Here is a 22428-nt window from a genome sequence, read left to right on the forward strand (position 1 = left end):
GGTAAAAGCTGTGTCCTTGTGATCAGTACTGTGTTTTAATCAGGACACAGACAGGAAATACACATCGGCTATATGCCAGTTTAAACAATGGAGCAATGAAAGCAAGGGTAGAGAGAGCCAAGGAAACCCGCACGATGAGATGGCACATGAACAAAAGCATAGATGCAACCAGAAGACTGTGCATGGATGCAATCAGAAGACTGTGCATGGATGCAATCAGAAGACTGTGCATGGATGCAACCAGAAGACTGTGCATGGATGCAATCAGAAGGCCGTGTACAGGGGAGGAGCTGAGGTACGCAACAGCATGTGGAAGGTCTGAGGGTGCTTAACGTGGCTGGGGTACTACTTGGCTGAGCAGGTAACTGAAGGGGAGAGGATAGAAGATGAGGAAGTCAGAAAAAGTGCTTCTGGCCTTATCCCTTATCAGGCCTTTAGATTTTATTCTGAATGTGTGGAGAGCCAGTCAAGGATCTCTCCTTGGTCTTGTTTTTTGAGATAGGATGTCATTATGTAAATGAGCTGCTTGCAAACTGATGATCCTCCTTCCTCTGCTTCCCAAGTGTTGGAATTAGGGGTGTACACCCCTACATCTGGTTAAGTAGATCTTGAGAAGAGGTGTGGCATGATCATGGCCAAAACACCTCTGTAATTCAACCCAGCAACCATGGCCAAGTCAGATAAAATAGCCGTCGTGCACGTGTGACCCAAAACAACTATTATTTCACCCGTTATATATTGTGATATATATATATATATATATATACACACACACACACACACACATATACTTGTTATATAGTACTGGCTAGTGAAGACTTACACAGACACATGTATGCAAAATAAATATTCATATACCGATATTTCAGCTTGTATATATTGTCAATTTTACAGAATATATCCAGTTTTACATATACAAAATACCCATCAAGGGCCTGGAAGGACTCATTTTGTCTGACCTCTTGAATGTTGGCCCTGAAAAACCAGTTTAGCAGTGAGAGCCCCTTTTCCAAACTAAATCTTCATGTAATTCTCATATACGAAGAGATTTAAAATTTTCTTAATTAGGTTTATTTTGTAAATTTAGATAGATAAAATTTATCTATTAAGCAAATTTATTTTGAGGAAAACATTGGTAAGACAATTAACTTCTATGTGCTATAAGGATTTACCCTAAATTAGAATTGTTTCTTTCCCCATGGTGGTATTGGGATATACGAATGAATTACAATGACCCTGGATTTTATGGTAAACCTAATTTTACAGGTTTTGTTCATTATTAAAATATATTTTCCAGGATGGTGGTATACCCCCAGTTTCAGGATGCTTTCCCTAGCAAGTACACATCCCTGTGTTTGATCTCCTAGAATGGCAGTTTGTTTATTTTTTAAAACAGGGTATCTCTGTGTAGCCTTGACTATTCTGGAACTTGCTCTGTAGACTGGGCTGCCCTCACAGAGATCTGCCTGTCACTGTCTCCTGAGTGCTGGGATTAAACGTGAGCACGTGGAAGTTCCTCTGTCCAGCCCCATCTGGTAGCTGCTTCTAAGTAATCACTCAGAGGTTTAATATTAATTACAAACTGCTTGCTTGAATAGCTTAGGCTTATTACTAACTAGCTCTTCCTCTGCATTCACCCATTTCTATTAACCTATGTTTTGCCACATGTCTCGTGGCTTTACCTGTGCTCAAATACATCTTGCTCCTCTGGTGGCTAGCTGGCATTTCCCCTAACTCCACCCTCTTTTCTTTCTGTATTCAGTTTAGTTTTGCTGCCTAGCCATATTCTGCCTCGCTATAGGCCAAAGCAGCTTTTGTTATCAACCAATGAGAGCAACACATTTTCACAGCATACAGAAGGATTATCCCACAGCAACCACTGACAGGTTGGAATATTGGTTTTATAAAAAAGCCTTGTGGCAGAATAAGAGCTCATCTTGTGGAAGCCCTGGCCCTCTGGTAGTTTCCTGAAACTCCCAGCATGCCAGTCTCTATTCCCAGGCAGTTTTCACTTCTGGGTGCTAGCTTTGGGGGCAGTCTTTACATCTGTCTTTTATTACGACCTATCAGATTCTTTATGGAAGCCATTTCAAACCGTTTCCAAGCTGTGATAAATTGAAAATATGGCCACAGACTCTTTGACTTTATGCATTTTCCAGCATTGCCCTGCAGCTCCACTGAGAGAGCGGGGATGCATTGCTTCACTTGGGAGTCTGGCCTTGACCGTGCCTTCTTTGGACCAGTGAGATGTTAGGAAACATGATGAAAGCAAAGGCGTGAGAATCTGCACTGGGCGCTGCTTCCCGCTCTGTTTTTGATACCCTGTGATGCTGCCATGCTAGACAGGTAGATGAGACCGTCCTACAACATCCAGCCCGCACAGACTGACGAAGACCAGCAGTGCCAGCACCTACCCACAGCAGCCAAAACCAAACTGACCAGGCGAGTCACAAACCCACGAGCTCTATTAGCAAGTCTCTGCATTGTGCTTCTATGTTTTAGACAGATGTGACAGCACAGGCCCGCAGGTTCAGCACTGGGGAGGCGGAGGCACAAGGATTAGTAATGCAAGGCTAGCTTCAGCTACATAGTGAATTTGAGGCCAGCCTGGATTCTATGAGACCCTGTTTCAAAACAGAACAAACCTGCAACAAAATGCATCTAAGTTTTGGGGTGGTTTGTTATGCAGCAGAAGCTGGTGATACACATGCACTTCAAACCCCAATTTTATTTCTCCATTCCTCTACTCTTCTCTAACAATTCTTTCTCTTGTTTCACCTGAGAAAATAGAGTTGCCTAAATTCACTTGTCCCTGCTCATGCACCATCAATTCCTTCAGGATGAAGAAAGTGCCTTTCTTTCTTTTCATTTCTGGGTGCTGGTTTGGTGGCAGCCTCTAGGCTGGTGCTCAGTATTCTACACTGAGTACAGTATAACCTCCATGAGCTAAACTCAACTTGCTTTCACTGCCCTTCACCTGTCTTCTGCAATGGCTTATCCAATTCCTTAGTGCAGCTGTTCTGAACCTTTTCCAGGCTGTGAGGAGTTGACAACATGGCCAGAGCCCCTTTCTTTTTCACAGTGTGACCCTGCAGACCCTGGGCATCCATAGAACAAGGGATACACACTACAGACAACATCGTCTGCTCAGTGAGTTATCTGACAGGAGAGAAAGAGGGGCTGGAGAGATGGGTCAGCAGTTAGGAGCACTGGCCGCTCTCTGAGGGACTGGGGTTTAATTCCCAGGACCCATATGGCAGCTCACAACCACTTGTAACTCCGGTTCCTGGGGATCTGCACCTTGCTTTGCATACTAGTGGCATACAAATATATATATGCAGGGAAACACCCAGACAAAAAAGACAGAATGAAAAGAAATCTCTGTACTATGTTCAATTTTGGTGTGTGTGTGAATCCACTTACTTCTGCTTAAAAACCATAATACATAAACATCTCTCATTATTGTTTTCCATATACATATGGAAATAGAAATGCTAGTTTTGATAAGTATTTTAGCTAGGCCATGTACCATCCTCCTAACACAAAGCACGAATGTGAGGCATGGCTGTCAGCCCGTCATGCTTCCTCAACCCCTTGAACCCTGTGCTGTCTATTGTACCCATTGTTGCCACATTTACGTAAGTGCTGTGTTCAGGCTTCTGCTTGGCAGGTATGAGGGATGCCTGGCAACAGTTGCTGACTGAGCCCACACACTGGTCTTCTGCCTGGTACAGGTGGGAAAAATGTAGCGGCCACCTGGCTTTCTAAGTGGGTCTGCGGACACACTTACCGAGCCCATGCCTATGTGTGGACATCGGCGGCATCACACTCCAGGACTTGGTTTTGGGGTTGTAGCACTCTACAGTGTTCAAAGTCTTCAGTCCGTCGCGCCCTCCAACCACGTACAGCTTGTCATCTAACACCGCGACACCGAACTGCAGTCGCCTCCCGTTCATGTTTGCTACGGGCGTCCACATATTTGTACGGAGGTCATACTTCTCAATGCTTGTTGCTCCTTAACAGTAACAAAGAGAGTTATGGGAGTACGAGCTCCACCGTGATTATGTTACATATAGAGAAGCAGAATTTTGTCGTGTGCTATCAATGTATATTCCTTTGTGTGCACACACATGATTGTGTACATGTGTGAGTGTGCATATGGAGTCAAAGAGTGATGTGTGGTGTCTTCCTCTATTACTCTCCCCCTTGTATCTCCAGAGGTGTCTCACTGAAGCTGGAGCTCACTGTTTTGGTGAGGCTGGCTGGCTGACCTGGAGCTCACTGTTTTGGTGAGGCTGGCTGGCTGAACCTGGAGCTCACTGTTTTGGTGAGGTTGGCTGGCTGACCTGGAGCTCACTGTTTTGGTGAGGTTGGCTGGCTGAACCTGGAGCTCACTGTTTTGGTTAGGTTGGCTGGCTGAACCTGGAGCTCACTGTTTTGGTGAGGTTGGCTGGCTGAACCTGGAGCTCACTGTTTTGGTGAGGTTGGCTGGCTGACCTGGAGCTCACTGTTTTGGTTAGATTAGGTTGACCTACCCGTCTCTGCCTCCCCAGCGCTGGGGTTACACATGTGTGCCAGCTATGAACGTGGTTTCTGGGGGATCTACACTCAGGTCCTCATGCTTGTAAGGAGAATCACTACCATCAGAGCCATCTTCCCAGCCCCAGAGCACATAGGTTTTTATTAGCATCGATAGCAATACTTTGATTCTGTCCTATGAAGCCCCAGTAGTACGGCCGCTGCCTACCCACCATGACCTTCTCTCCTGTCGTTCTCCCAGGCATCCTCCTGCAGTAAAAGGTCCAACAGGAAGGTTCTCTGTTCACAAAGGCTGAGAAGACACACAGAAGTGGGAGGACATGCAGGGGGGTTTAGCACCGTGGAAGCCAGAGAAACAAGAGTTTACAGCAGCCAGTTCCGCTGACAATGTCAAACGCACCGAGAGGAACAAATAAAAGGTAAGAAGCACAGGGTTGAACTTCATAAAGGTCGCCGAGGACTTTTGGGAAGGTTCCTTATTTGGGTGGCTGACGTGGTGAGGAAAAGCAGGCAGGGAGCACCACAGAGGATGACTCTGAGAAGCCTGGCAGTGGGCACACAGGGATTCCTGGGCAGAGGGAAGGAGGCTTTGTCTCCGGTTAATCTGGGACTGAGGTTGGCTCTAGTTGAGAGGAAGGAAGCTGATGGCACAAGAGATAAAGGAGACAATTGTAACATGACATTCCAGAGAAAGGTGGAAAGAGCAGTAACAACAAAACACAGTGCATGGGGCTGGCTCCCATAGAAGGGAGGGGCACCCAGAAAGGAGGAAGGACAAAGATCATTTGGGAACTGGACTGTGGGTAGTGATAGAGGTTACTGCCCAAAGGGTTTACCTCTGGAAAATTCTAGAACTCTTTGTTCTCTTCAAGATGTGGGACCAGTGGAGATTTAGGAAAACAAATGAAAGAAAGCGAAACAAACAAGGAAAAAAAAACCCACCAAAAACTAATTCCCAATTATGTAGAGTTTGAGTCCCTTTTTCTCTTTAAATTGCTAATTGACAGCCAGCTTTAGCCTTACAGAAAATGCCAGCACAGGGAACACTTACTCCGCAGGACCATGGGAGCCATGTTACTGTTACAGTTTTGATCTACACATGGGCACCATATGTTCTTAGAGTTACTGTTTAGTTTTATCCTCTGCAGTTCTGAGTTATTTGAGATTGATACCAAGTCTCTTTCCATCTTTATATTCTTCTTCTGTTTTTTTTTTTGTTTGTTTTTGTTTTTGTTTTTCATGACAGGGTTTCTTTGTGTAGCCCTGGCTGTCCTGGAACTTGCTCTGTAGACCTGGATGACCTCAAACTCACAGAGATCCGCCTGCCTCTGCCTCCCAACTGCTGGAATTAAAGGTGTGCGCCACCACTGCCCAGACCACCTTTGTATTTTTTTAATTAATTAATTTTCGTTTTATACACATCGGTATTTTGCCATGGGTGTTAGATCCCTGGAATTGGAATTAAAGACAGTTGGGAGCTGCCATGTGGGTACTGGGAATTGAACTCAGGTCCTCTGGAAGAACAACCAGTGCTCTTAACCACTGAGCCATCTCTCTAGGCCCCCTGCTTTGTATTCTTATACAAACAGAATTGCTTCTAAATACTAGCTGGTTAAAAATATTTTTTATTTGTATAATCTTTCTTTGTAACTGTTGGCAATAATGATATTTTATTCATATACTTAGATTATGCTTATGTGTAAATTATATTATAGCACTTGATTCTTTACTCCAACCATGGCCTTAAAATCTTCTATTAGGTAAATCAAAATAAAATAAAAATTGCCTTCCATCAAATAAAAATCTTTCTTCATTGACGAATTTTCAAACTATTTTTTCCTCTTAAATCTTACATGTTCTTTTAGACCTAGTTTATAAAGTAGTAAGATATTATTATAAACTGGAAACTCAAAATTTAAACATCTAGAATAATAAAACACATGTATATCTTTAAGCGTATATGTGTGTTGGGGTGGCTGTAGGGATTTTACAGTGGTTAGGAGCACTATCTGATCTTCCAGAGGACCTGGGTTTAATTCCCAGCATCCACATGGTAGCTCACAGCTGTCAATAACTTTAGTTCACGGTGGCTGGGGATGGGGGAGGATCTACTACCCTCTTCTGGCTTCCACAGCTACTGCATGCATATGGTGCACAGCCATACATGCAGGCAAAACACCCACCCTCACAGAAAATATATTTTAAAAAAATTATGTGTGTGTGTGTGTGTGTGTGTGTGTGTGTGTGTGTGTATTTCTGTGTACTGAACCTAGGACCTTGCATGTTTTGGTCAAATACTCTACCACTGACCTATCTTCCTGGCTCAGTATAGACCTTACAGTCTCCATCCATGAACCTAAAGTTAAGAAGCAATGGGGCATACAGTGCATGATTTCATATTCCTTAAAGTTACCACACACGGGAGAAATACTAAAATGTGACAAGTGCACCAACAAAGGCATTTGACAAATACTTAGGGGGTACCGTCTACCAGCAAATTATTATTCCAAGCCCTATGTATTAATATCAATATTAATATGAATGTTTCAATGAGCAAAATCCCTGTGCTTTTTTACTTACTGGGGGTAGGAAGAGGTAAAGAGACCATAAATAAATGTATCAGATACTGCGAAGAAATGTAACTCAGAGTAATGAGATTAAAGAAAAAGCGTAGGAAAAGGTTTGAAAGTGGAAGCGGTAGGTAAGAGGCTGCTACCCAACAGCCATGGGAAGCCTCTGTGGCAAACTGACATTTGAGAGGAAGTCTGAGTGTGGGGTAATGTTACTGTCGGAGGGAAGTGATGGGAACATCTAACATAGCATCCTTGGTATGTAGAAATATGTTTTGGCATTTTAGATGAGCAAGTTGGCCAATGGGGTTGGAACAGGGGCGAGAGGAGAACCATGATGAGTCTATGGAAGTCAGAGGGCTTTTACCAGGGCCTGCAGACACTAGCTAGCTCTAGGAACATGGGCAGATATGTATGAGCTTTCAAGTATGCAGCAAGCTCCCATAACAACCAACAGCCAATGGCACTGTGTGTGGTCTTCAATCACTAGTGACAACTGTTGACAGAATGGTCCAAAGGATTGCCAGTCATCTTAACCAAGGTTCCCAAATGTTTGTGTTTAGCGTTCTTTTCTATGTATGTGTGTATGCATGCATGCACGGAGTCTTCTCAATTGTTTAAGAGTAAATCACAGAAACGATGACCCTATAGCCCTAAATATCTTAACATATCTTCTTTAGAACAAGACATTTTCTTTAAAAACTATAATACAACCATCAACATCTGGAAATTAGCATTTACAGAGCTATTATTTAACATCTTGTCATCTCAATCTTGACCTCTGTGGAAAACAAAACAACCACGAAAAACCAAGACAATATATCAGAGTAGTGACATTTTTCCTCTGTGCTCACATAATACGCAATCAAGTCAGATCTTTCCCCAGATTTCTTAAAAACTATGTGTATGTGTGCATGTGCCTCTCCCTAGGTATGCACATGCACACTTGTGTGGGTGTCTTCTGAGGCTGGAAGGTGTCAGATGCCCTGAAGCTGAGTCACAGGTTGTTGTGAGCCATCTGATGTGGGACAAACTAGGATCTTCTGCAGTGGCACCAAGGGCTGCTTCTTAACTGCTGAGTCATCTCTCCAGCCCCTAAAGTCTGAATTTTGAAGTATATATGATGGCATCAGCATATTTTAATTCTAAAGACAGATAAGTCATTCTGTCTGAATCTATGTTTCCCCCACAATTGAAGTGATGCTTTGGGCTGCTGACTTCCGGAGAGTGGGTCCTATCAGGGCAATCGCTGCTTGGTTTCATCTCTTGGTTTTGGTCACTTGGTTAAGTGCTGTGTGCTCAGCATTTTATCTAACAACCAAGCTGAGAGATAAATGCTCCATAATCTGAAGCTTTTTGAGTATCATGTCTTCTCCAAGAATTTCTGAATTTCAGATTAGAGATGTTTTATTTTGGTGGCTGCCAAATGGATACTCTTTCTTTCCTTCTCTGCTTGCTTGCGCGTGTGTGCATACACGCATGCGCATGTACGTGAGTACTGGGGACTGAACCCAATGCATCACACATGTGAAGAGAGTGTTCTCACTGAGCTAGATTCCCAGCCCAAACTAAATATTAATCTCATCTTCCTTTCTCTATCAGTTGGCACTATACTGAGAAGACAGCTTTCCTTTCTTTATGTGTGGCTCTGTGAACTTGTGGAGAATTGGAGTTTATGGTATCTTTGTTTACTATAATTGCTTATGTAGATGCTCAAATGATTTAAACTCAATGGACTCTCCCAACAAGATGTTTTCTCTGTCTTTTGACTTGCCCCCCACCATACCTTGAACACCTCTGGCACTAGAATTGTTTTCCAGGCTCATTTTCCCCGTTCTTGTCCCTGAACCAGCCACTTCTCCACAGGGCCTCTTGCTAGTAGGATGTATCACCCTCTGTTCCTCTAGATCAAAGATCCAATACCTTTTGTTGAATCCATCCCTCCAACTGCAAACAGCGTCCCAACAGTCGACTTCCGAGGTTTCGTCCGAGGACTCTGCAACATGGGTCGTCTCTCAGGTAATAAATGATACTTCATTGCTTCCATAATGAGTTTCTGACATTCTATGTCATCCCGAAAAAGTGCGTTGTTTTCCATGTCTGCCAGGAACTAGAAAAGAACAGAATATATGTACAATGAAGACATAATCCACTGTTCTGTTCTGCTGATTGGCTTATTTCTAGGATTTTATTTTATTTTAGTTTTTTGACAGGGTCTTACTATGTAGCCCTGGCTGGCCTGGGATTCATGATACAGACCAGGCTAGTCCTGGACTCCAGAGTCTCCTGTCTCAGCCTCTCAGTATTGAAGTTACAGGGGTCGCCGTACCAGCTAATCACTGCCTCTGCCTCCTGAGTGCAGGGACTAAGGGTGTACATCACCCTCCCCTGTCCTGTGTGTGATGTTTCTGGGGCAGGAACTCACATAGACTGGCCTTGAACTCAATCTGTGGCCCAGGCTGACTGTGAACTTCCGGTCCCCCTGCCTCAGCTTTCTAGGTCCTGAGACTATAGGCAGGAGCTGCCACAACCAGATCATTAATGCCTTCTTAGCATGTTCTGAAATCTGATATTTTTAGTCTCCCCTCATCAAGTTTCATGGCTTTCTTGGATATCTGAGGTTTAGTGTTCCATGTCAATTTAAGAGTCATCTGGCTCTCTTTTATTATCTTGGCTTTTTGGTGTGAACTGTACCAAAATGCTTTTACTAGTTAGGGAGAATATACACTTTATGATATTAGGTCTTTCTGTTCAAGGGGCCTTTTCACTTGTATGATTTTCTTTTCTGTCTTTGCCTTCGTGTTGTTATTCTTACACATGTAATTACTTTTATTGCCCATTTCGACTGATTATTGTGACTTGTACTTCAGCCTGGCACTTTACCACTCTCACTTGCTCCAGCTGTGGCCCACCACTCACCACCGACTAGGAATCGTCTGGCATCTTTTTCTGGGTGGACACCAATTATTTCCGTTTATGGGTTTATCATACTGCCCAAACTTTCAACGTAACAGTGATTCACTGGGTAAAATAGAACCTCTCTGCTTCCGGTGGGCGTTCAGCAGGGATTAGTGTTTTACTGTTTCAGGTTGTAGTCGTTACAGCATCGTGTGGTCCGCTTTTATTTAGGCTGCCCCCATTTCCCCCTGCTTTAGAGTTCCAAATTAAGAATCGGCACCAATTTTCCCTCAAATGTCTTTCACACATCTATTTATAAGATCATATTCTTTTTTCTTTTAAGCTCGTGATGTAATGATTTCCTGGTAGATTCCTTGATAATTGTTCTTTTGTTGTTGTTCTTGGAAAAATTTCCCTGGCCACGGTGTATTACCCTTTAAAACACAGTGTAATCATAGTCTATGAATTAGCCTGTTGGGCAAAGGGTACATATCATACTTAATCCAATGAGTTGACGTTCAGTAAATGTATCAAGTGGACAGGGTTGATGCATTTCTTTCACTCAGGTAGACCCCAGAGCTCAGTTTCTCTTAACGGCTGTGTCTGTCTGCCACCTCCTGCCCCAAACATTAATCTATCCATACAGATTTGCCTTATCTGCGCATTTCATATAAACAAAATCATACATGCCCTCTGTGTCTTGCTTATATTACTCAGCATATTCGTTCGGCTTGTCCATGGCGTAGCATGTATCAGTGTTGCTGCTTTCCTGCTGAAAACTATTCTACTGGCTCTGTTCCACCCCACCCATTCAGTAACTGATGGACACTTAGGTTGCTTCCTGTGTGGAATGACCATAAACAGCTGCCAAGACAATCATGTGCACATCGTTGTGTGGGGGATATGCTGATTTCTCTTGGGTGGATAACTAGCTAAAATCATCCTTCACTTTAAAGGAACCTCAAAACTGCTTTTCAAAGTGTCTGCGCCACACTCCCATTCCCACTAGCACCTGTGAGGCTTCCCTTTCCACACACCCTCCCAACCGTGCCCATGTCAGCCAGCTGGAGAAGTAGAAAAGTGGGTTTTCCTTTGCATTTCCTTAATGGCTAAAAATGCTGAGAATGTGTTTAGCCTTTGATAACTGAAGAGAGATCTGGCGGATCTCTATGGGTTTGAGGTCAGGCTGGTCTACGGAGTGAGTTCCAAGACAGCCAAGGCTACACAGAGAAATGCTGTCTCAAAAAACAAAAACCAAATAAACAACAACAAAAAGCCTGTGGCATTTGGTAAGCATGTATTGTAAGCCAAAGGCAAAATAATCTCAGCAAGACACAAGTCTCATGACCTGGGCCAGTTTTCCCCATGAACACAAAACATAAACTTAGCACAGAAGCCATTAGTGGATATGCATGGAGTTGGCTCATTTAGATTAATGTTAGTGTTAGTATTATTTCTGATATAATTACCTTAGTGCTTTCTAAATAAAAATAAATGTGAAATAAAACACAGGCAGGCAGTAAAGTCTTAGGAGATTTTATAGTAACTGCAATTTGAAGTAAAACATATTTTTAATATGCTTATAAGTTCTGTAGTTTATTAAAACTAGATTAGTGAATTTAAGTAAAGAAATGAGAATATTAAAATTATAAAGCAATTAATTCATGAACAACAATAATCAAGTATTAGTGCAGCAGGTAAACTATTGTTTGGAAAATTATTATGACTGGCTAAACTATAAAATATTGATTCTAATACACCTTTGCTTTATTTTATGAATTCCGAATGCCTATTTGCCATAATCAGTGGCAAATCATTAAAATAAAAGTCTCTGGGAAATGAGACATTTTGATTGTGTAGATTCTTCACTCTTGTGTTCTTTGTTTTGGAGACAGGGTTTCTCTGTAGCCAGGCTGGCCTCGAATGCAGATTCACCTGCCTCTGCCTTCCAAATGCTGGGACTAAAGACATGCACCACCACCACTCAGCTTATCTTCACTCTTGTATTTGTTTGTCAAGACTATTTTCATAAATTTGTCCCCTCAAAGCACATACAGAATGGGAATGACTTATCCACATTGCATAAAACTTGATCAACTCTAAAGTTTGTCTTGTCATAGCACCAATAATCGTAGTTCGTTTTCCTTCTTGAATTTGAGTTCATTTTCAGTAGATTTCCAGGCAAGGGTAAAACATAATGACTGCAAACACTTTCTTGTTTTGATTATTCAGTTTCTTCTGAAACGGTCACTTGGGAGACTGGGAGACAGTTGAGTTGGTAAAATGTCTGCCACACAACCATGTTCTTGAATTCAGATCTCCAGTTCCCACACAAAAGCTGGGTACCAGGTCATGGATCTCTAAGTTCAGCACTGGGCGGGCTGGAGACAGGTGGATCGCTCGAACTCACTGGTCAGTCAGTCTAGCCACAGTGATGAGCTCCGGATTCAGTGAGAGATCCTGTCTTAAAAAATATGGTGAGGAGTGACCAAGGAAGACATATGCTGTTGGCCCCTGGCCTCTGCATGTGCATCTACAGAGATGTATGGATACATACAAGCAAGTATACATAGCACATATAAGTGTGTGCACAAACATAAGCAGAATTTATTTTCTTTTTTTAAAATATTATTTATTGATTATGTATACAAGGACACCAGACCTCATTACAGATGGTTGTGAGCCACCATGTGGTTGCTGGGAATTGAACTCAGAACCTTTAGAAAAGCAGGCAACGGCCGGGCGGTGGTGGCGCACGCCTTTAATCCCAGCACTCGGGAGGCAGAGGCAGGCAGATCTCTGAGTTCAAGGCCAGCCTGGTCTACAAGAGCTAGTTCCAGGACAGGCTCTAGAAACTACAGGGAAACCCTGTCTCAAAAAACCAAAAAAAAAAAAAAAAAAAAAGAAAAGAAAAAAAAAGAAAAGAAAAGCAGGCATCGCTCTTAACCACTGAGCCATCTCTCCAGCCCCAGAATTTATTTTTAAAAGACCATTTGATGATCTGATGAAATGACCCAGTGAGTAAAACCCTTGCTGTGCAAGTCTGATGAGCTGAGTTCCAACCTTGGAACTTACCTAAAGGCAGGTGAGAACACGCCCCATCAAGTTTTCCTCTGACCTTCACATGCACACTATGGAATGTGTGCCCTTCCCTCATCACACATGCATGTACATACACACAAGTCCATATACAAATAATAAATAAAAAATTAAAGGATCACTTGGGTAGCATACCATAATTATGCCTATCATTCCTCCCATCATTTGCAATATCTACTGTTGATAACATTATAATAAAATTAATATTTGAAAATTGATGATAAAATCTCATTTACTTGATATTGAGAAAACACCACTTCACAAATGTAAATTCTCTAGGTTACTATACCTAATTAGAGTTTTAAAAATAGCCATTAATTACTCAATAGTACTTGGCAATTTTAACAATTGTTATATTTCCTTACCTTTTAAAGTAAAACATACAGAATCTAACTTCAGAATTCTACTTGGTAACTAATTCTATAATTTTGGTTTTCACTTTTATCATCAAAACTCAAATCCAAACCCAAAAACCTCACAAGTACTCAGCCCTAATTGGGAACTGTATAACACACACACACACACACACACACACACACACACACACACACACACTGGGAAATTTATTACTTCCCCTTCCCCCACAACTCAAGGAACACTGTGGAAGGAGGTCAGAAAGATTATAAAAGCCACAGGACAGGGAGGACTGCCATAAAATAGTTCTGGACACAGCAATGCTAATGTGGCTGTGCTTGCCTGCATAAGACCTGTGCAAGAACAAGCACATCAAGGCTCCAGTGCAGATGGAAGAGGGGCTCACAAGGATCTTACCTTAGCTGAGGGGATTATGGCAAATGACAGTCACTGAGGAAGGCACTGTCAGTTCCCTATAGCCATGTGGTGCCTAGTAGATTGATCATGGGCCAATGGATGGTCCTATACCCGTGCACAGATGGCAGCACCAACTGTCCTCAGTGGGTTATAGTCTGTGTGTGTGTGTGTGTGTGTGTGTGTGTGTGTGGTCCTGAGGAGTTGGAGGAGGCTGATAGTAGTGGATATAATCTAATTACATTGTATTCTTTTTATAGAGGAAGTTACCAAAGATGTGGGGGGGGGGGTGAAGCAACAGAGTAACTAACTGTTGCAATACTGCAATTTAGTATTCTCATTGTAGGAAAGAAAACCAGAGCTCAGAGAGGTAAAATAACTGTTGACACAGTGCAGGGCAAGGTGGCCAATTCAATCATATGTGTTCTTCCATTACTACCGCCAAGCATGGACAGGGGTTCTCAAACCCGAGGGTGCACCCAAATCAGTGTAGGGCTTATCAAATCTCCTTTCTAGGGTCCATCTCAAAAGTTCACAGGCACTATGGGTCCTATACTTCAAGAACCATTTGGCTAACCCACTGAGTCCCCCCTCCTTACCTGCCTTCTCTGTAGCATCAGATGACACAGTACTTCCTCCTCCTCAGTCATGGAATCAAGCTCTAGTAACTCCAGTCACATGGTTAGGCTGGTGATGGCTAAACACCATCACCTTAGTGATTCCTAGGGTCCAGTCCTAGCACTTTTGCATTCTCCCTGGCCAGTATCATTCTTTTGCTTTGGGCTCCAACATGCTAGTAAGTTTTCCTATTTTTTTTTCCTCTTAATATTCTGAGGATTCAAGATGTAAGGTGCCAAGCAATTTTGGGAAAATGGTTCTCCCATTCCCTCCCCCACGCTACATGCTATCCCTCACTCCATCCCTTGTCTCGATGACATCACCTTCACTAACCTCATTCTACAAATAGGATCACATTGGGCCCTTCTTACCCAGTCATTAAGTTTTGTCAGTTTCTGGTAATTTCTCTCTGGCACTGCCTGAGTGTCTTCTTCGCCTGGCTGAACTCCAACAGCCTTTCTAACGGGTCTCTAGTGTAGACCTGATTCATTCTCTAGTGTATTTACAGTCGTTGCCCCCAAACAGAATTATGCTATGCCATTCTTATGATAAAACCTTTCCATCCTTCCTTTTAAGATAAAGCCCAAACTCCTTGGCATGACTAGAGGTTCTTCATGAGCTGGTTTAATTCCCTCTCTAGTTTCACCTCTTGATATCAGCCCTCTTTATTTTGTCAAGTAAGCATTCTTCAAATCCCATAATGTATGATTCACACCAGTGCACAATCTGGTCTTTTTCCAGAACATGTCCCGCCCCCCTCCCCTGCCCCACCATGCTTTTGGTGGCTAACACAAGATGCAGATCACATGACATTTAAGGAAGTTCACTCTGGTTCTCTGCCATCTTTTTTTTTTTGGGGGGGGGGACTCATTTTTTTCCATGTTGTGTTTATTCACCTATCTCTTCAGAGCCTCTTCTTACTATTTTATAACCACACCTAACTTGCATTCTGTTTCCTTCTTAACCCAAATCCTGCAATTTTATACATGGTGTGTTTAACAGACAGAATGGGCACAGAGCCATATGTGGGTTCAAATCCTAGCTCTGGCTCTCAGGAGCTCCATGTTAATCAAGTAGTAAAGGCAAGCAGAGTCACATTTGAGAAGGACAAGAATGCACAGAGTTACTCTGTTGTTGAATGGAGCTGTGGTTCTGAACATCTGGTTTTACTTGCCTAGTGCTTTGCCTGTGCCCCAGGTGTTGGACTTAATGATCTCCTGTCTTTCTAAGGACTCAGGGAAATGTTCTGTCCCTAAGTTCCTGGGAACAGGAGTTTTAAAGGTTGGTGAGAGGCCTGCCATGTTGGAAGTGCCCTTTAAATTGCAGAACTAAACTACATTTCCAGGTTATATAGAATCTTCCCACTAAGATTTTCCATATTTTACTTTCTTTCATTCAGAAAAGAACAGGAAAGAATATCTGCTAAGAAGCAAGAAAAGTTTTAGGACCCTCTTTAAATCTGATTTCAAGAGAAATCCTTTATTATGCTGTTTTTCCTGAACTGCCATCCATTTATGCCATTCTGCTTGTGAATAGGGAGAGCTGAGCATGAGGCCTTGGCAGTGATTTTTGTTTTTGCTAGGTAGAGTATAAACTTCTGCTCACGGTAGCCAGAAATAATGCATTAGCTGCAAAATTAATACAAAGAAGGCAGCATCTGTGACACTTAAATAATAAGAAAAAGAAAAGAAAGCCAAGTCTGAATCAGGGAGAGCTCTCACTTCCTCTGCATTCAAGGACTCTTTCTCTATTCAATGCCCGAGATAGGCAGGAAAAAATGCTGGGGAAATTCCTATATATTCCAGTGGAAACTGCACAAAGGGGAAATTGTGCAAGGCTGTAATGACTGACAACTCTGAACACACTGACGAGAGGCCTCATTTTGAAACTATGGCATTATTTATAGCACATTATGTTTCACAGAATGCATTTCTCTTATATAATCCTGAGACAGCCAGATAAGAGGCACCTCTGCTTGATAACAATCCGTGCCATCCCTGTTGCCCAGAGGGGAGGCTATGGTATGAGAATACACCAAGTCAAGTCAAAGCTTCCGGTGTCGGAGCATTTACCACAGAGCCCAGCAGTCAGTAGGTACCTAACCAGCATGCGGCAATGAGCTGATCTAAAATTTCTGGCTCTTATTACTAAGTTACCTCCAGTTATTAGGATAGGTTGATAGTAGAGTCCAATAAAATTGCTAACTCGAAATCAACAGTGCTCCTTAATCAATGGAAGTTAGGTAACTTGACCCTCTGAACTGCAAACAGAAGCAGCATTTTGTTGGTTTAATATCTCTGAACTGATACATTCCACAGGAATACATGTATAAATCACTTTGACAGACTAGCCAAAGAAAAACACCCGCAGACGAGTGCCAATTAATTACCTGTGGTGCAAGGAGAGGTAGCCTAATATAAGCCAAAAGTTTACTGAGATCTTTCCGCCTCTGCTCCAAATCGTGCCGGACCCAAGTAAGAAGTGCGTTCAGTATTGTCTCCTCATTAGGGATGTTCATGTCATCGCTGGCCAAGAGCTTTGCGATTTCATTGGCTGGGAGTAAGACAAACTCCTGGTTTCTGATTACTTCCATGAAATGTTCCTAGAGGGGGAAAAAGGTAAATAAATTATTATTCCATTTAGCCTTCACTATTTACATGAAAGAAGTTAAATTTTTTATATTAGGTGTCCAGAATAATTTGTATTTTAGACACAATTTTATAGCCACCTGTTAGGAAAGAAAGCCAGGAGAAACACTAACCCGTACCTCTCGTTAAACGTGTAAGTAGAAACAGTGTCAGCTTGCTACACCGTGAAGTGGACCTATGACATTTATTTATTGCATTATTCAAGTTAAGGAATAGTTTTGATGGAGTTAGTTTCTTAAGGAAGATTGAAAAATGAAGTAAACACCAAGGAGAATGACCAATATCAGGTTCTTAGGGAATTTAGGCAGCAGTGAAGGTGCTTCTGACCCAGGAATTGCCTCTAAGCTGGCCAGGCCTCCTAAGAGTCTAGATCAAAGGCCTATATCCTGCCATGGCAGAACACTTATCTTTAAGATTATTCTACAACCAAAGCAGCCATTAATGTTTTGTTCTGATCTGTTTTATTTAAAAGACAGGGTCTACCTAAGCCCAGGCTGGCCTTGAACTTGAGGTTCTTCTGGGATCATAGAGATGTGCTACCACACATAGCTCAAAAATATGCTTTTTAGAAGACCACCAAGGATTTCAGGTCTATTTACAATATTCAACTTTCTTCTAATATGATTTATGCAGAGTTAGTTTGCTATTAGCAAAAAGAACCAAAGCAAACTGTTAACCTAGCATGTCCTAGGAGCAGGACCTGGGACTGCACATGAATGAGTCCTGACTGCATGTTAGAATCAAAACCTCTGCGATTGGAAATGGGACACCAGCACATGCCTGTGGAGTGAAATAACTGTTTATCATTATGTTAATTAATCTGGAGAGAAAGAAATCTTCTCTTAAAATCCCTTCCTTTAAAGCGTGTGCACACGTTTGTGTCTGTGTGTAGGTGCAGCGTCTGCAGAGGCCAGAAGCTAGAGTCACGGTAGTTGTGAGCCATCTGAATATGGGTCACCACAAGAGCAGTACACAGCCGCTGCTCCATCTCTCCAGCCTGAAGGAAGGAAATCTCACCCTCTCCGCTTCGAAGTCTCTAAGTTTTAACGAATAATGGATATAAATACAAACCCCAGACGTGATCTTGTAATGTTTCTCTTACACTTCCTAATGTACTGTCTGCCTCGGCATACAGCGTTTTAGTGAAATAGTGAATGCTGCTTAAATGAGAGCTAGAGATAAGGCCTATCAATAACTATCTTCCATATTAAAATGAGAATCATAGTTTCCATTTAGCCTGTGGTAACCCAAGCGAGATACTGATCTGAAATCTATCTTGGGCTGACGTTCCTTTCAGCAGAGTCTTAGGAGGAAAACCATTCATGAATAATTAACTAAATTCAATTGCTCCAATTCATCATGATTTGTTAAAAGATACCAAAGTGAATCTACTTTATATGATTGATTATCATTTTCAGGAACATATTTTAATAAAATCTCAGCGCTGGAATGGCTTCAAGCAAACTGTTCTACTCAATTGCAGACTGACATTATAAGATGATTTGGGAACACACAGCAAGAGCCAAAAATGATCAAAACTAGTCTGGGGCTGTAGCTCGGTAGAGAAGGGTTTGCCTGGCATGAGCAAGACCTGGGATTCAGCCCCCAGCGCTGCAAAACCCCCAGCCTGGTCATTCCACCTGTTATTTGAATCCTTAAGAAATGCTTTGCACAATGGGAAACAAAGCCAAATACTTACAATACAAATGCTTCTTTTAGCATCATTTTATAGTTAAAATAGACCTAATGTCCAGCTCTAGAAAGTTATAGCTCAATGATTATTAAGCAGGCAATATGAATTTGGAAGAAGATCACATAGTTGTATGTAAAGATATTTAATATGTAACGTTAGGTGAGAGTCTTGAGATGTAAATAGTATTTCTGGTAATTTAACGATATGGCGTGGCTAGGCATGGTGGCACATATCTGCGAGTCCAGCTCTGAGGAGCATGAGGCAGGAGGACTGTGAATCTGAGGCCAGCCTGGGTCCAAGTATGGTACCAGTATTGGCTAGGCAACACCTTTGCACAACACTAATGTGATTGCTGTTCTACTTCCCTATGGTATTAGCTGCATTTCCTCGGGGTGAGGGGGCTACTTGACAAATCGTTACTGTATCTATTGCAGAGGAATGCCCTTTCCACTCCAGCCTCATTTATACTGCATGGGAACTGAGCTTTTCAACGGTTACACAATACTACTGGAGCGAGTTTAAACACAAAATCCCTTTCAAAAACCATGCCTTTGCTTTAGAGTAGCTATTTTAGAAGAATTCAATGAATTTAAAAAAAAAACATTTTCTAGACTGAAAAATCACATTTAGAATTGTAAAAGTCAACGCTGCTTGCTTCATAAAAAACTCTAGTGATATGAAGTAGCTGTAATGATAAACTAATCTAGAGTGTTCTAAATGAGATGCTCCAGGTCATGTTCAGAGGCAGTGGAGAAGGGGAACAGAAGTTTCCAGACTCTGGCCTCCCCAGGAGCTCGCACCTGCTCCTGCCCGAGCTTGTGCAAGATATATGCACATGCCCTGTGTGCCACCATGCACTGAACTCATGGCCCAGCAGTAGGCTCGAGTCCTCCTTCCAACCTGGTTTACGGAAGAAGCAGCCACCAAGCTACCAGGCGCTTGCCAGAGGCACCCTTTCCCCCTTCAGAATCGTTTCCTAAGCAAATGAAATTACTGAGGGATTTATTTAAACTGAAGATTGAATTTTGCTTTACATTCTTATTCTGTTCCCATAGCAACATTCAAATCAGACAATCTGCCTCTAAATTACTTATTGTTATTAGAGTTCCATCGAGTTTCTCTATTGAAGCTAAGTAATGTCAAGTAATGACCTTGACATAAAAAAATCTACTACAACTAATTGGCTATGAAAATAGCTCTAAAAACATCCAGCTAATTCCAAGTGAATTTGCATCTAAACCTTAGAGCAGCAATCATGCCTGTACTGTAAACAACGGGAGTGACCTAAATGCATACAAATGTTTTCACGTGTGTAAAAGTCCTTCCTAGGAAAGAGAGCTTGGGCCTGGAGGGATGGCTCAGAGGAAAGGCACCTGCCATCAAGCCTGTGAGTTCCTTGGACCCACGTGGTGAAGGAGAGAAATGACTTTTTTGTTTTTTAGGTTTTTGTAGCCTTTGGAGCCTGTCCTGGAACTAGCTCTTGCAGACCAGGCTGTCCTCGAACTCACATAGATCCGCCTGCCTCTGCCTCCTGAGTGCTGGGATTAAAGGCGTGCGCCAGCACCGCCTGGCAAGAACTGACTCCTGCAAGTTGTCCTCTGACCTCCACATGTGCACTTGCTTACACTTAAATATATGTAATAAAAATATAATATTAACAAAAGGAAGACATTAAGTTATACACTTACTAGGAAGAAAACAAACCAAGATGTGCTTTATTTACTTACATTTATCTTATTCCAGAAGGTGTTTGAAACTGCAGATATAAAGTTAAGAAATAAGGGGCTGGAGAGGTGGCTCAGCAGTTAAGAGCACTGCCTGCTCTTCTACAGGAACCAGGTTCGATTCCCAGCACCCATAGGGCATCTTACAATTGCCTGTAACTCCAGTTCCAGGGAATCCAACACCCACTGCTGACCTTCACAGGCACGAGGCAAGCATGTGGTGCACAGATGTCCACGTAGGCAATGCACTCATACACATTAGAGAAAGAAATGGGAATCTACAAAGAAGTAAGGTGAAGTGGGTGGATCAAAGGACTTAATTTAAAAACATTGAGCTCGCACTGCATAGAGCCGTGCTGTTGTGCAGTGTTTTTACCAGATCAATCCACGTTCCATTATCTCTCAGGCTGCTCAGTCAGAAGCTCCTCTGATTTCTTTTGAACACATAATTCATCTCACTTAAGCAGAGTATTGTTCCATTTCTACACGGTGGCAGGCACTCCCGTGAATTGGAGGCATCTGAAATAGGCGGTCTCCCATTCATCCTTTCATTGTTCATCTTATACTGTATCAGAATACTACGGCCACTCTGACCAGTTTCCACCAGTGACTACGCGGTGGGTCTGAAATCCACCCACGCTGCAGTGCAATGTTTAGGAAACCCCACTTCTAAAGCCTGCCATGACATTCTCCATCAGGAGATCTTCTGCTCGTTTCCCTTTCCCACTCAGTGCTGCGCCATGAACTTGAGCCTCAAGACCACACGACGCCAGCAACACGGAGACAAGCTTTCAAATGTAAGAAATGGGGTGACGAAGATTCTGATTTTCAGGAAATACATACCATAGTGTAATTGTGGGCCACTTTATGCAAATCTGTGCAGCCCTGGGCATCGGCAAAAGAACGGATTCCAAGGCAATTGGACGGGTGAAGCTGCTTCATGAGAAATTTACAGCATGCTTCCACAACCTGGGAGAGCTGGAGGAGGCACGCTGTAGACAGCAGGCACTCGATGTTGTCTTCTTTTAGTTCAAGGCGGCCTAATAGGAGGAGATTCCATTAATGAGGGAGCTTCATGAATCTTGTTTACATACATACAACGGGATTTCTAAATAAAAGCTCATTCACACATTACAGACCCTGAAGGTTTAATATTAAATGTGAATAATTTATCCCTTTGTGACCTCTACTTAAAAAAAATGGCAGCTGGAATGATGGTGCACGCCTTTAATCCCAGCACTCTGGAGGCAGAGGCAGGTGGATCTCTGTGAGTATGAGAACAGCCTGGTCTACAAAGAGAGTTCCAGGACAGCCTGGGCTGTTAAACAGAGAAACCCTTAAAAAACAAAACAAAACAAAATCAACCAACTAACCAATCAATCAATCAATCAATCAAACAAACAAACAAAAAACTCAAAGCAGCAAAAAATAAGAAGGGCTTATTTTCAGAATTTTTAAATGCTACATTAACTAGTAACTAATATCTAGAATCATATAACTCTAAAATTTTAAATGTAAAATTTTACCTATATTACATAGCTCACAGAAAGAGGGGGAGAGAGATTGTATGTAATTTGTGTGTGTGTGTGTGTGTGCGTGGAGTGCAAGAGAGGGCATTAAGCATCTTGTTCTATCATTCCTTTGCTTGATTTCCAAGACAGGTTCTCCCACAGAACATGGCACTCACATTTTTTTTTTACCTTGGCAGGCTAGCCAGCAATACCCTACCTCTACCCTCCAGTACTAGGGTTACAGATACATACATCCACATCCAATGTGAACTTAGGTGCTGGTGATTTGAACTTAGGTCCTCATTTTGCAAAACAACTGCTCTTACTTACTAAGCCATTTCAACTCAATGTGATTACTCG

General features: G+C 42.3%; 1 protein-coding gene across 3 annotated transcripts in view; it reads right to left on the bottom strand.

The window, feature by feature from the left end:
- Klhl5 (kelch like family member 5) overlaps positions 1–22428 on the bottom strand; it is a 44659-nt gene that overhangs the window by 10697 nt on the left and 11534 nt on the right. For all 3 annotated transcript variants that reach the window (XM_038332739.1, XM_038332728.1, XM_038332718.1), the window contains exons 4-7: positions 21401–21597; positions 16882–17094; positions 9033–9219; positions 3791–4015 (exon numbers count right to left, since the gene is read on the bottom strand). In XM_038332739.1, the coding sequence (XP_038188667.1) occupies positions 3791–4015; positions 9033–9219; positions 16882–17094; positions 21401–21597 (822 nt within the window). The remainder of the gene's footprint in view (positions 1–3790; positions 4016–9032; positions 9220–16881; positions 17095–21400; positions 21598–22428) is intronic.

Source organism: Arvicola amphibius, chromosome 1 (genome assembly GCF_903992535.2).
Source record: "Arvicola amphibius chromosome 1, mArvAmp1.2, whole genome shotgun sequence".
NCBI classification, from domain to species: Eukaryota; Metazoa; Chordata; class Mammalia; order Rodentia; family Cricetidae; genus Arvicola; species Arvicola amphibius.